This window comes from Talpa occidentalis, unplaced genomic scaffold, assembly GCF_014898055.3.
Source record: "Talpa occidentalis isolate TD23 unplaced genomic scaffold, MPIMG_talOcc4v2.1 talOcc4.7, whole genome shotgun sequence".
Classification (NCBI taxonomy): Eukaryota; Metazoa; Chordata; class Mammalia; order Eulipotyphla; family Talpidae; genus Talpa; species Talpa occidentalis.
In genome coordinates this window covers 86,973,103-86,987,681 of record NW_023605083.1, presented here as the reverse complement: position 1 = coordinate 86,987,681, position 14,579 = coordinate 86,973,103, and the positions used below count along the sequence as shown (strand labels likewise).

Sequence of the window (14,579 nt, the reverse complement as noted above, 5' to 3'; positions counted from 1 at the left end):
AAATCTGAGATGTTAATGAACACATAGTGTTCATAAAGGAAATGATATAAAATGTTAAAAACAGATAGACAAAATAGTGTATATATGTAAATACTGTAAATATTGTGGTAATCTTACAGCTTTTGTAGAAATGTGAAATTATTTCCAAATAAAGTTTCTTAAAAGACAGTGGACATTTTAAAAATATCTAGAACATGGAAGTCAAAGATTTTCCCCTGCATGTTTCACCTACAAAAGCAGAATGCTCCAAAATAAGGGATGCTAGAAAATGCTATACATTAGCAGTGGGCAAAATCACTTCATGCCTCTTTCATTAATGAATTTGCATCCAATATTCTAATTTACTACTTTATGAGAAAATTTCTTTTAAAATAAAAAGTACAAAACAGAGAAACTTACAGTTCATCTCGTTGTCTCTGGGACAGCACCATTTTGGCTGCAATGTTAAGCTTATCTGATATAGTGGTATGTCCTTCCTTTGGAAAAATCAAGAAACTTTGCAATCCGTGGATTTATAATTAAATATGCCACTAAGTGGCTTCCACTCGGTGTAAAATGATCCTTTTACAAGTGAATCCAACTAGTAACCAGATGTTCAACAAGTAGCGTTCATTCCACCTAAGGAGAGAGGAAAAAAGATTATTTCACTTAGAATTTAAATTATTTCTAAATTATTATTTGCCAGTGCACACTTTCAAAGATGAGTGTGCTGCAATGCTAATGAATATTAGATGCTTTCCACCTACCATGAAAATTAGTGCAAAAATATGTAGTATTTAAGATGTATTTTAAATTATCTACAGTTTACGGAGCCCAGTTTACGGAACACTATTTCTTAATTTACCCACCCCTGTTAGGTCACCTGCCTGATACAGATACCAATTCTATTAAATTTCAAATGTTGACATACAACATGTCTAGAATAATTCTCCATTTAAAGGCAACAAATAAAGTTTTCTAATTTATAAAAAAGGTATAACCTGAAAAAAGATAGAGAAGGACTTCACAATCTTTCCACAATCCAAAAGGTGCAATCATAACTGAAGTAAATTTCAAGGCTGAAAATCAGTTACCAATCTTAGAATAGTTGATATTATTAAAATGTAAATAAATTATTTAGCAACTTCATGTTCTTTTAACCACTTAATAGAGATAAAATTTAAGCATGTTTCAAAATAAAAAACTGAATGAACTACCTTACTTTTTTTTTTTTTAAAGATTTTTTAGTTTACTTATTTTTGCATAGAACTGGGTGTGTAGGCCAGAGGGGGTGTGGGGTGAGAGGATTTACCAGAGACAGAGTGGGGAGCAGGGAGAAAGATAGGAGAGGTCTGCTGGGCCATATGTAGGTTAAGGTCCCTGGCTGGGGATCGAACTCACGCCATAGAACTCAGGCCATAGCAGTGACAGCACTGAGACTTAACTCCTAGGCTACCAGAGAGGCCCTGAACTACCCTACATTCTGTGTGCTCTAACCTAGATTTTAGATAATATAACTTAGTATTTCAGAGCCCTTTAAAACTGCAACACTATAAAATCAATTTCTACACAATATCTAAAAAGTGTTGTGATCAGCTCAATGAGAAAACATAAGGTACAAGAAAAATCAAGACTTGTTTCTTAAAGAATTATTCTTCAAATCTATTTTAGAAAAAACATTTAAGGTTAGTCTATCTTATCACATTGAAAAAATGTGATACAAAATTCAACTGGATGAGATATTTCAAATAAATAGGAAATCATTCTCCAAATGAAATGAAATTAACATGTAACAAAGAGCCTGTGGGACCACCTACGAAGCCATACATCATGGACAAAGAAAACAAACACCACTTCCTGAGTATCCTTCTCAGGCAATGCCAGGCACTATTTAGGTACTGAGGGATAGAGAGTGGTAAGTCAGTAAGGAAGAATAATGAGAGAGCAAACTCTGGTTTTAAGTAAGTGCCCTGAATCAAAAAGTGAACACTTATTTATTCCCAATGAGAGCTGCTGATTTCAATGGAGATCCTTCTCCACTAAGCAATTCTAAATATAAGGATTTACTTTACGGTCTTTAGTGATTCTTCTAACCTGAAAGCCCAGATAGTTCAAAATGACAGTTGAAAGCTATTATTACCATTACCATTCTCTACATCCAGAGAAATATGACTGACATGAGTGATAAACAGAGGACTTAAAATGAAACAAAATGACAACCCAGAAAACCATCCACTTTTGTATTTAACAACTAATTATTTAAGCTTCTTTTGTAAGTCTGAAATGTCACCAAGCCAAAGCGAGTAGGGATTCATATATTCTCACAAAGGTCACAGAAGAGTAAGATTATCTAATAGTGGTGACTATCTGAACTGTCTACAGGCTTATATTATTTGGAACAATAATCCACTTGACAAGAGAATCAATCATATAAACTAAAGTGGAAAAGGAACATGACAAAAATTCCTATCTATTCAAAAAATTCCAATATATTATCTATATTACAGAGTCCAATTCAATTATGGAAGGGACTGCTGTTAGTCAAAAAAATTAAATCATTGTACAAGAACAACAAGAGTACTGGAATACCAAGATAATCTACTAATGGTAAAAACAAGACATAGCAAATCATTCTGATATGCTACACAAATTATTCATTCAATAAACATGTACAAAATGCAATGGCAGGCACTAGTGTGTTTTGAAAAGAAAAGACTTAGTCTTTACACTCAAGAAGTTAGTCTACTAGCAGTCAAGAAATGAGCATTTAAAAACAGTGTGACGGGCCTCCCCTGGTGGCGCAGTGGTTGAGCACTGGGCTGCGAAGCTGCGCGCAGCCTCGGGAGCACCGGTTCGATCCGTAGTCACCGGGCGAGGCTCCCACATGGTGCACAGACTCTCCTGCTGTGCCTGCTGCTCCCCTCAGCAGTATATTTTGGTCCATCTGCCTGTTCTGCTCCCCACTCTGGCTCTGGTGAATCCTCTCACCCTCCTGCGCTTCTGACTGTACCCAATGCTTGTATAAATAAATAAATCTTTTTATTTATTTTTTTTAAATCTTTTTTTTTTAAAGGGGCATGTATTTTTATTTATTTATTTGTTTGTTTGTTTGTTTGTACATGCACTGGGTACAGTCAGAAGCGCGGGAGGGTGAGAGAATTCACCAGAGCCAGAGTGGGGAGCGAGCAGGCAGAAGGACTGAAGTACACTGCTGAGGGGAGCAGCGGGCACGGCAGGAGAGGTCTGCGTGCCATGTGGGACCCTCCTCTGGTGGCCGGGGAGCAGCCGGGGATCGAACCGGCGCCGCAGAGGCCACGGGCAGCTTCGCAACCCAGCGCTCAACCGCTGCGCCACCGGGGAGGCCCTAAATAAATAAACCTTAAAAAATAAAAATAAAAAATAAATAAAAACTGTGACAAATGTGACAAATACCAGAAAAATAGCAGGAAATGGTTTAAAATGGAGCTGAGGTAAGCAGGACCAGATCATTGAATGAGCTCAGTCTTTTAAATATGTTCTAGTGGAAATGGGAACCATTCAATACGGTTTTTAGAAAAATCACTCTCACTTACATAGTAAGGAATGAGCAGGAGGTTCTCCAACCCGCCTATGACTATACAGGTGCCTTTTTTCCCCACTCCTTTTCCAAATAAACCTGCCCTTTCAAAATGTTAAAAAAAAAAAAAGGGGGGGGGTGGAGACAGTGAAAGTGAGAGAGAGCGATCAGAAAGACTGGAAAGGAAGAGACTAGAGGACCTCCCTGGTGGCGCAGAGGGTTGATCGCAGCACTGTGAAGCTGTGCTCAGCCTTTGCAGTACAGGTTCGATTCCCGGCTGGCCAGGGAGATACCCACATGGCATGGCAGACCTCTCCTGTCTCGCCCGCTGCTCCCCTCAGCAGTGCTTTCAGTCCGCCTGCCTGTTCTGCTCCCCACTCTGTCTCTGTGAATCCTCTCACCCTCCCACGCCTCTGTCTCACCCTCCCACGCCTCTGACCTATACCCCAGCTCTTGCATAAATAAAATAAATCTTTAAAAAAAAAAAAAAAAGGAAGAGACTAGAGAACAAGTCTGCAGTAATGAAGGTGATAAATGATGGGACATCACACTAACATAACAGCAGTAAATGAAGAGAATTAGATGCATTTAAGTTATCTGCCAGGGTTGGTAACTAGATGTGGGCAGCAAAGTGAGAGAGAATGGTCAGTCAAAACATAAAGACGCGTCTCAAGAATTCTGGTTTAGAACTATGTTGAACAGGAAATGTATGTGTGAGGGAACGATGACAGTAAGAATGATTCATTCCATTCCATTTTGGATATGTGGATTTCAAGATGCCTATGGAAGACAGCAGGAAAGTTGTACAAACAAGTCAGTTGTGAAAAGAACCAACTAATTAAGAAAAAAAAGATTAGTATTAGCAGTTCAGCTGAAGACATGGACTAAGATGATTCATGGAGGGCCTTCCTGGTGGCACAAGGGGTTAAACACAGCACTGTAAAGCTATCTGCAGCCAAGTTCAATCCCCAGCAGGCCATGGAGATACCCACATGGCACAGCGACCTCTCCTAGTGAATCACCCCCACTACGTCCCTGAGCAGTATATTTCACTCAGTCTGCCTGTTCTGCTCCTCACTCTGTCTCTGGTGAATCCTCTCATCCCCCACCCCATGCCTCTGGCCTACACCCCAGTTCTTGTATGCATAAATCAATACAATTAATCTTAAAAAAGAAAAAGAGTACAAACTGAGCTTGAGAGGAAGCAGTTATGGTAAAGGTAGAAGCCACAGAAGCCAAGGGAGTATTTCAAGGACAGGCAATCAACAGTATCCAAAGCTAGCCAACAACTAAGCAAAATAAGGTCTGAAAAGGGTATGCTCCATTCCAGTGAAGAGCTCACTGATAACCTTCATGAGAATGGTTTCACAAGACAAGACACCATATTTAAATGGCTAGTGAGTGCAAATTGATGAATCAGTATCAGAAATGTTTTAGAAATAATGATGTTGAAAGCACTTTTTCTCAACCAAATGAAATGTATAAACGCTAATGGTGGAGAAAAAGGGAAAAAATTTTAATTTAATATCACATTTTTACCCTTAATTAACTAAAGGCTGCGAACATAATAATCAGATATGCTGTATCCCTTGACAAAGTACCACTAACCCACCTATAAAAATATTCTTTACCACAAAATCAAATTTGAATTTCCACAAGTCTCTGGCTCCAGCTACCAATTAGCAAGTAGAGGGCAAAAGAATATGTAAAAGGCACCAGGGGAATATAATTGGTAATATCCAAACTGTGAAAAGCCCTAAGAAATAATCAGCCAGTTTCTTCAAATAAACTTCAAGAAAAGAAAAAGAGGTGGAAAGGAACCCTGTAGATTAAAAAAGACAAGTAACATATTAATAGGTTACTTTTATTTACGATTCAAAAAATTGTAAACGAAACAATAAATCATAAAGACAATGAGCAAGTATTTGGGGAAATTTGAACACTGATGACATCAAATAAAAATTGAATTTTTCAAGTGATAACAGTTTTGTGGCTATTTTTAAGTCTTTTACAAATATACAGTGAAAAAAAACATCAGTAAAATGAATGTCTGGCAACTGCATCAAAAAAATTTGGGTTCAGGGACTCCCTGGTGGTGCAAGGGTTAAGTTAAGTCTCAGCACTATGAAGCTACTGGCAGCCACTGCGGCATGAGTTCAATCCCAGGCCAGGAAGCTACCACATGGCGCAGCAGACCTCTCCTGTCTTGCCTGCTGCTCCCCTCAGCAGTGTATCACAGTCAATCTGCCTGTTCTGTTCCCCACTCTATCTCTGGTAAATCCTCTCACCCCCTGCACCTCTGGCCTATACCCCATCTTGTGTATGTATAAATAAAGTAAATCTTTCCAAAAAAAAAAAAAAAAAAAAAGGAGGGGAGTTCAAAGAGAAGGGAGATAAGTAAGGCTGGCCTTGAATTGATAATTACTGAAGCTGGGTAACAGGTACATGAGGTTTCTTATACCATTTTCTAAACTTATTTAAAGGTGTGATTTTTTTTTTAAAGATTTATTTTATTTATACAAGAACCGTGGTACAGGCGAGATGCGCAGGAGGGTGAGAGGATTCACCAGAGCCAGAGCAGGGAACAGAACAGGCAGACTGACGAAATACACTGCTGAGGGGAGCAGCGGGCGAGGCAGGGTAGGTCTGCTCGCCATGTGGGTTCCTCCAAGGCGGGCAGGGATGGAACCAGCACTGCAGAGGCTGTGGACAGCTTCACAGCACTGCACTCAACCGCCTGCACCACCAGGGAGGGCCTAGGTATGATATTTTCCACAATGAAAAGTTGTTTTTTTAAAAATCAGAAGAGGAAAATACTGGATGGAAAAACACCTAAAAGGGGTAGAAGGGGGTGCAACTCTCTTTTTATGTTTCAGGGGAAAATGGAAAGTGAGGGTCATTTGCTGAGCAGGGAAATTAAGGAAGATGGCATTCATTATTAAGAGATTTGAAATACTTGCTATGGAGAATGAGAGCAAAGAAGTGGAACAGTAAGTACAGAAAGGGCATAACTTGGGTTGGAAATCATGCATTTTTACTGACATCAGCCTTCAAAGACATGTCATTTTTCTTTAATGTCTGGCAGCAGACAGAGGAAAGTTACACATTTACAAATCTAGGGCTGAGATGAGTATCTGCAAGTATTGTGTGATGAATACATGATGAGGGAAGTTGAAAGACTGGATCACTGAGCCTAAACTGTATCGTGCAGAAAGTGAAAACAGGAGAGGCAAATAGAAAATAGAAGGAATGGGGAACGCAGAGGTCTCTGTCCCGGGAAAACATCTGCAAGTATTCTATAGTCAGAGTACAATAATTAAATTTAAGAACTTCCCATTTATTGTGAAGTATTATTTACTTTATGTTATTAACTAAATGCTAACAATACTCTTACTACAACTATTTTTATTTTTTTTAAAGATTTATTTTTATTTATTTATACAAGCACTGGGTACAGTCAGAAGCGTGGGAGGGTGAGAGAATTCACCAGAGCCAGAGCAGGGAGCAGAGCAGGCAGACTGAAGTACACTGCTGAGGGGAGCAGTGGGAGGCAGGAGAGGTCTGTGCACCATGTGGGACCCTCCTCGGGTGGCCGGGAAGCAGCGGGAATTGAACCAGCCCTGCAGAGGCTGCAGGCAGCTTCGCAACCCAGCGCTCAACTGCTGCGCCACCAGGGAGGCCCTCTACAACTAAATTTAAATTTAACATATATGGTAAAAAGAGACAATGAATAGGATGAGCATTAGATGTAAATTTAAGCAAAATGTACATTCAAGTCTTTACCAACTCTTTAACCCTGAGTAACCCATCTAACCTGTGAAAAGTGGCTAACAATTAGGGTTCCTTTTAATTTCAATACAACTTCATCCTCTAACAAATTCCTACCTTTAAATTTTCTACCTTTATTATTTTATTCTGCTATTAAAAAGAACAAGTATGTGAATGATGGGCCTCCTCTGGTGGCACAGCGGTTGAGCACTGGGCTGTGAAGCTGCCCGCAGCCTCTGCAGCGCCAGTTCGATCCCTGGCCACCAGCGAGGGTCCCACATGGTGCGCAGACCTCTCCTGCCGCGCCTGCTGCTCCCCTAAGCAGTGTATTTTGTCGGTCTGCCTGTTCTGTTCCCCGCTCTGGCTCTGGTGAATTCTCTCACCCTCCCGCGATTCTGACTGTACCCAGTGCTTGTATAAATAAATAGATAAATAAATCTTTAAAAAAAAAAGAACAAGGGGGCCTCCCCAGTGGCGCAGCGGTTGAACGCTGGGTTGCGAAGCTGCCCGCGGCCTCTGCGGCGCCAGTTCGATCCCTGGCTGCTCCCCGGCCACCGGAGGAGGGTCCCACATGGCGCGCAGACCTCTCCTGCCGCCCGCTGCTCCCTTCAGCAGTGTACTTCGGTCCTTCTGCCTGCTCTGCTCCCCGCTCTGGCTCTGGTGAATTCTCGCACCCTCCCGCGCTTCTGACTGTACCCAGTGCATGTATAAACAAAATGAACAAATAAATAAATAAATAAATAAATAAATAAATAAATAAATAAATAAATAAAATGCCTCTATTTAAAAAAAGAACAAGGATGTGAATGAGCTGTTACACTTAAGAATACAGAGAATATAAGGCATTTCTCAGATTTATAGTAACTCTTAGGTTAATACTTAACATAATTACAAAATATCATGACAACAGAAATGGTTCTCAAATAGAGCAAAAGACAGTCTAGAATATTTTACAATGAACAATCCATATTTATAGCCAATCAGAAAACTATACCAGGCAGTATGTTCAAACCACCTGATGAAGGAGTTCTTAATCTTTTTTATTTTGGGGGGGCTTCCTTTGAGAATGTGATAAAGGTTAAAACCTCTTTCCTCAAAGAAGCATATATGAAGATTAACAAAATATTACATGCAGAAGGAGGTACACAAATCCTTCCTAAGACACATACTGAATGAAAAGATATATTTGAAATGTATTTGGGCAGCACTTCAATAATTCCTTCTGAGCTACTTGTATACATTACAAATACATTTCTTTTTCTTTTTTTTTAAAGATTTATTTTTATTTATACAAGAGCTGGGGTACAGGCCAGAGCTGTGAGTGAGAGGATTCACCAGAGACAGAGTGGGGAGCAGAACAGGCAGGCGGACCAAAGCATCGGGCGAGACAGGAGAGGTCTGCCTTGCCATGTGGGATTCTCCCTGGCCGGCCGGGAATCAAACCGGCGCTGTGGAGGCTGCGGACAGCTTCACAGCGCTGCGCTGAACCCTGAACCCGCTGCACCACCGGGGAGGCCCCATTACAAATACATTTCAAAGAAAAGGGGCCGCCCCTGGTGGCACAGTGGTTGAGCACTGGGCTGCGGATGCGAAGGCTGCCTGCAGCCTCTGCGGCTCTGGGGTTCGTTCCCCAGTTGCCAGCGAGGGTCCCACCAAAAAAAAAAAAAAAGGAAGAATCCTGAGTTATTCATTTGCATGTTAATATCCAGACATTCTTTTTTTTTTTTTTAAGATTTACTTTATTTACACAAGAGCTGGGGTACAGGCCAGAGGCAAGGGAGGGTGAGAGGATTCACCAGAGACAGAGTGGGGAGCAGAACAGGCAGATAGACAGGGAGCACTGCTGAGGGTAGCAGTGGGCGAGGCAGACCTCACCACATCATGTGAGTATCTCCCTGGCCGGCCAGGAATTGAACCGGCGCTGCAGAGGCTGCGGACAGCTTCACAGAGCTGCGCTCAACCGGCTGCACCACCGCCACCAGGGAGGCCCAATATCCAGACATTCTTAAAGATTGGATCTGTGTTGCCTAAGTACAAGGAACAGAGGCTTCAGTATGCTTTTTGGAATGTAAAATTCTTAAGCATCCTATATTCTAATATTATATCTACCTGTCTGTTACAGAAATGCAGCTCTCCTAGACAACAGTGTTTATTGCTTGAGTAATACCTCACACTGCAGAAAGTGGAAAAGTAAAAAAAAAAAAGAAAAAGAAAGAAAAGGAAAAGGAATAACAAAGTGTTAAAACACAACCTTATAGCTTAGTTCATCTTCCCATTTTAGGTACCTGGGCAACTAAGGACCTCAATTCAGGGCACCAGAGGTAAGTCCAATCAGTGAGCCCCCGGCCCTGATCTCCACTCGCCTCCAAGTGTAGACATGGCCAAATACAAAAATCACATCACATACAATCAGTCTCAAAAACGGTATTAAGAAACTCCAATCACAGGGCCTCCCCAGTGGCGCAGCAGTTGCGCGCTGGGCTGTGAAGCTGCCCGCAGCCTCTGCAGCACTGGTTCGATCCCTGGCCGCGGCCGCTGGCAAGGGTCCCACATGGCGCGCAGACCTCTCCTGCTGCGCCCGCTGCTCCCCTCAGCAGTGTACTTCGGTCCTTCTGCCTGCTCTGCTCCCCACTCTGGCTCTGGTGAATCCTCTCACCCCCCACACCTCTGGCCTGTACCCCAGGTTCTTATACGCATAAATAATCTTTTTTTTTAAGGTTTTTTTTTTTGGTTTGTTTTTTAAAGATTTATTTATTTATTATTTATACAAGCACTGGGTACAGTCAGAAGCGCGGGAGGGTGAGAGAATTCACCAGAGCCAGAGCAGGGAGCAGAGCAGGCAGAAGGACCGAAGTACACTGCTGAGGGGAGCAGTGGGCAGCAGGAGAGGTCTGCGCGCCATATGGGACCCTCCTCTGGTGGCCGGGGAGCAGCCGGGGATTGAACCGGCGCTACCGAGGCGGCGGGCAGCTTCGCAACCCAGCACTCAACCGCTGCACCACGGGGGAGGCCCCGCCTAAATAACCTTAAAAAAAAAAAAAAATCACATGTCATAATCATGAGTCAATTCCTTAAAATCTCTCCCCAAACCCTCCCACCTCACCAGAAAGAGAAAGAAACATTAGGAGTCACCTTTTTATTTTAAATACATACACACACACACACACACGCACACGCACGCACACACATATCCTATTGGTTCTATTTCTCTGGAGAACCCTAATATACCCCCAAAAATCCAATTCTGTTATAACGTATACATAGCAGCCTTTACTGCTGAAGACTTAGTCTGTTACTAAACTCAACTAGACTGAATACTCTTCACCACCCACAATGTTTAAACTCTACTTCCTGGATACCCTACAACAAACAAGACAGATGTCCTGAACATGAGCGACTGAGATTAAAACAGGTAAACACATAGTCTCCCCTTATATACAATATTTTCAGAGACCACATTCACACTTTTATTATAGAATATGGTATATTATTAAAATTGTTATTATTATTATTATTTTTAAATACACTGCTGAGGGGAGAAGCAGGTGCGTCAGGAGAGGTCTGCTGCACCATGTGAGTTGCTCCCTGGCCAGCCGGGGATCAAACTCGTGCTGCAAAGGCTGCGGGTTGCTTTATAGTGCAGTGCTTAACCCCCTGCGCCACCAGAGAGGCCCACTGTATGTATAGAAAAAAACAGCATATACAGGGTTCAGTACTACTGTGGTTTCAACATCCAAAGAGATCTTGGAACACATCCCCTGAAGATATGGGGGCTCCACTACCATAACTGAGAATCATCCTTAGTTATCCCTCTCCCCAGCATGAGTTTCCAGTATTCTAGTTTCTAGTTGTTATCACAACTCACAAGAACCATCTTGTTACTGTTCTTTCTTCTCTTGTCTCTTGTTTCTTCCTTCTCGGCCTATCTACATCATCACTTCTTGACTCTCGCTTCATGGAAATTTATCATGACGTATCCTCATTCCCATGGCGTGCACATCAAATACATGCTAGATATAATCTTTGTCCCAGGTAAAGTTCGCTTGCTCATGCATGCTCAGAGACTGCTTCTTTATTGATTTAAGTTTCCCCCTTTTCTTTGACTTAAGATACAATGTCATTTTGAACACCAGAAGGTTGCAAAGAAACTCAACACTACCTTGCTTAGAATTTGCTGTATCTGGCTCTGCAGTGTTTGCTTGTTTTTTCTTATCTCAAATCAGTTGGTTTGAGATCTACTTATTATATAGTTATTGTACAGACATGCAGTCAGACAGAAACAATGACAAAGCAAAATGGTTTTGGAATATAAACTAGTCCTTAAAATGTTGGGTTTCCTGTTTTCTGCCTCATCAAACCCATTATTTTCAGATTCACTGGGATTCAAGGACACAAAATAACTCACAAAAATGAAGGATATTAAGTTATATTACTTGTTGCTTGACTTAAATTCTGTTATTCCATTAGTTGACTGACTTCAAAAGAAAAAAAAAATTCATCAAACTAACACTCCTGACCTCTTAGTTTTCTAAGTTTAGGAAATGACTCAAAATGAAAAATCCCTCCAGTATTTTATATTTTTTTTTCCCAAAGTAAATTTACAAAAATAGTTGAAGGAAGTAACTAGGGTACACATTACCATCACCTGAGCAAGGAACTTCCTGAAAATAATGGTGAGACTTCAACCTCATCGATTCTGAGTAGGCATCTGAATGCTTATTAATTTCCCCAGGTCATTTTGACACACAACCTCATTAGAGACTCACACACCAAAGTGTATAAACCACAACTAGTACTAAAGGGTAAAAGAGCAAAACTACTGAGAAAGGGAAATGGAAAAATTTATGAGTGCTAGAAAATATTACTTGGGCTCCAAAGGCAACAACCAGATTGGACATCCAAGGTACTCAAGCTTCAATAACTGTAACACTGTCACTCAAATTCAAAGAAATATCTACAAAATCCCTCAGATATAACCTTGATAAGATGCTATATCAAGGGGTGGGGGAGGTCAGCCAGTATTTTGAAATTAGCATTTTTCATTATTGTTAAGCTTCTATTAAAGATGTGTTTTAATTCTTCAGACTATACATAATGCTAGTCTTCCTTCTATGTTCTAGTAAGATACATTCTTTCTGCATCTTCTTTAACTTTGTTGCCTATTATCTTGATTGTATCTTCTTCCCTTTGTCCCTCTGTATCTAGACCAAAGTTCAGGAAATTTTCTATATACAGAAGGTCAATGGGGAGTATTTTAGCTTTTGCTTTATAGGTTGGTTATTAATTTATAAATTTAATTTTATAAATTATTCCACATAAATAAATTTAACCCCAAAAAATTACAGAATACCATCTGACAATATTATTCTTTTGCATTTTTTCATCCACTGAAAATTATCATCATTGATGTCTGCAGGACAAAACAAGTAGCAATTTGGCTTGCCAGTCATAGTCTGCAAACCCTCTTAACTAGACAGTTATCAGAACAGGTACTTTAAAAAAAAAAAAAGAATGATTTATTTATGCATACAAGAACTCGGGTATAGGTCAGAGATGCAGAGGGTGAGAAGATTCACCAGAGACAGAGCAGGGTGCAAAACAGGAGATCTACTGAAATACACTGCTGAGGGGAGCAGCAGGCGAGACAAGGAGAGGTCTTCTGCACCATGTGGGTCAGCTCCCTGGCCAGGGATCGAACTTGTGTTGCAGAGGCTGCAGACAGCATCACAGTGCTGTGCTTATTAACCCCTTGTGCCATCAGGGAAGCCCTGGAACAGTTATCTTTTTTTTTAAAGATTTATTTATTTTATTTATATAAGCACTGGGTACAATCAGAAGTGCGGGTGGGTGAGAGAATTCACCAGAGCCAGAGCGGACAGCAGAACATGCAGACTGACGAAGTACACTGCTGAGGGGAGCAGCAGGCAGCAAGAGAGGTCTGCGCACCATGTGGGATCCCCGCCCAGCTGCCGGGGATCGAACCGGCGCTGCAGAGGCTAAAGGCAGCTTTGCAACCCAGCACTCAACCACTCTGCCACCGGGAAGCCAGGAACAGGTACTATTAATGAATATCTATGTCAGGTTTTTCAGGCATATCAAGTGTTTGATACATTTTAAATGTTTAGAACAGTGCCTGGCACACAGTAATGTACCATTATATATATATGTGTATGTATATACATGTATGTATATGTAAGCATATATATTGTAGTCATTGTAATGCTATGCTTAAAATCTGATATTATAAAAAGAGAAGACTGGTCATTGCTGAGGTAGAAAAAATATTCAATTACGATTCATTGATTTTTCCTAGAAACTAACTTTCTAATTTTCTCAAAAATCCAAAGTAAATATATCCACCTGCAATTTACCCACAATAGTAGGTAGCACCATTAATTTATATCTAAGGCCAGAAAAACTTACCTATCAACAAAGACCCTAAAAGAACATAAAAATTTCCAATTTTCAACACGAATACAACTGCATTTAGGATGGAACTGTATATAAATGCATCATGTGCCTTACAAATTCAGGTCTAGAGTACTTTTTCCCTTTTAGTGAGTCAATTTAATTAGTCAAAGAGACTTTCACCTCAGCCTGGTCCAGCCTAATACTAAATTGCAAATCAAATAATGCACGGAAAAGTTGCCTACAGGAGGTCATTTATCTCCAGAAAGGAATAATAAAAGGGCATATGTCTATGTCTTCATTATTAAATTTTCACTTTGTGTACATGCTCCTCACCCATTTCTTGCAGTTTTCCATTACCCTTTAAGATTTGACCTGAAACCTCAGGTCACTCCCTAGACAGAGGTAGATACTCTCTTTCTTTAGTCTGTGTCATGAACATATAATCCTAATAGCTACCCTTTACTGTCGCGACAAGAGAGGCTCCTTTCTGATGTTTAATTCTTTTAACACCCAGCAAAGAAACTGTTAGGGGGAAAGGATGTCCTAAGCAAACTCCATACAGACTTTGTGGATTCCACCCCTACTCCATCAAGACACTGGGAACTACAAATCCCATTATCACAGAAGGGAGGATTGTGAGGACCTGAGGGTGGAGTTAAGCAGCCAGGTTCTCTATCTGAGTATTTAACCAGCCATGTGGGGATGGGGGGATGGAAGGTGGGGGGTGGGGGGTAGAGTCGCTCTCTTGGTCTGAGGGCACGTGGTTTTTCCCCAGCTCGGTGGGTCATTGGGATTCCAGATCAGCGGAATGGGTAGGACGCATTTATGAACTTATCTCCCTCTTTTTCTCCCTGAGTTATTCATT

General features: G+C 41.0%; 1 protein-coding gene across 4 annotated transcripts in view; it reads right to left on the bottom strand.

Annotated features, from left to right (window-relative positions):
* Positions 1-14,579, bottom strand: part of PAFAH1B1 (platelet activating factor acetylhydrolase 1b regulatory subunit 1) — a 71,762-nt gene that overhangs the window by 35,532 nt on the left and 21,651 nt on the right. For all 4 annotated transcript variants that reach the window (XM_037495147.2, XM_037495149.2, XM_037495148.2 and 1 more), the window contains one exon: positions 400-618. In XM_037495147.2, coding sequence (XP_037351044.1) covers positions 400-431 — 32 coding nt within the window. In that variant the 5' untranslated portion in view covers positions 432-618. The remainder of the gene's footprint in view (positions 1-399; positions 619-14,579) is intronic.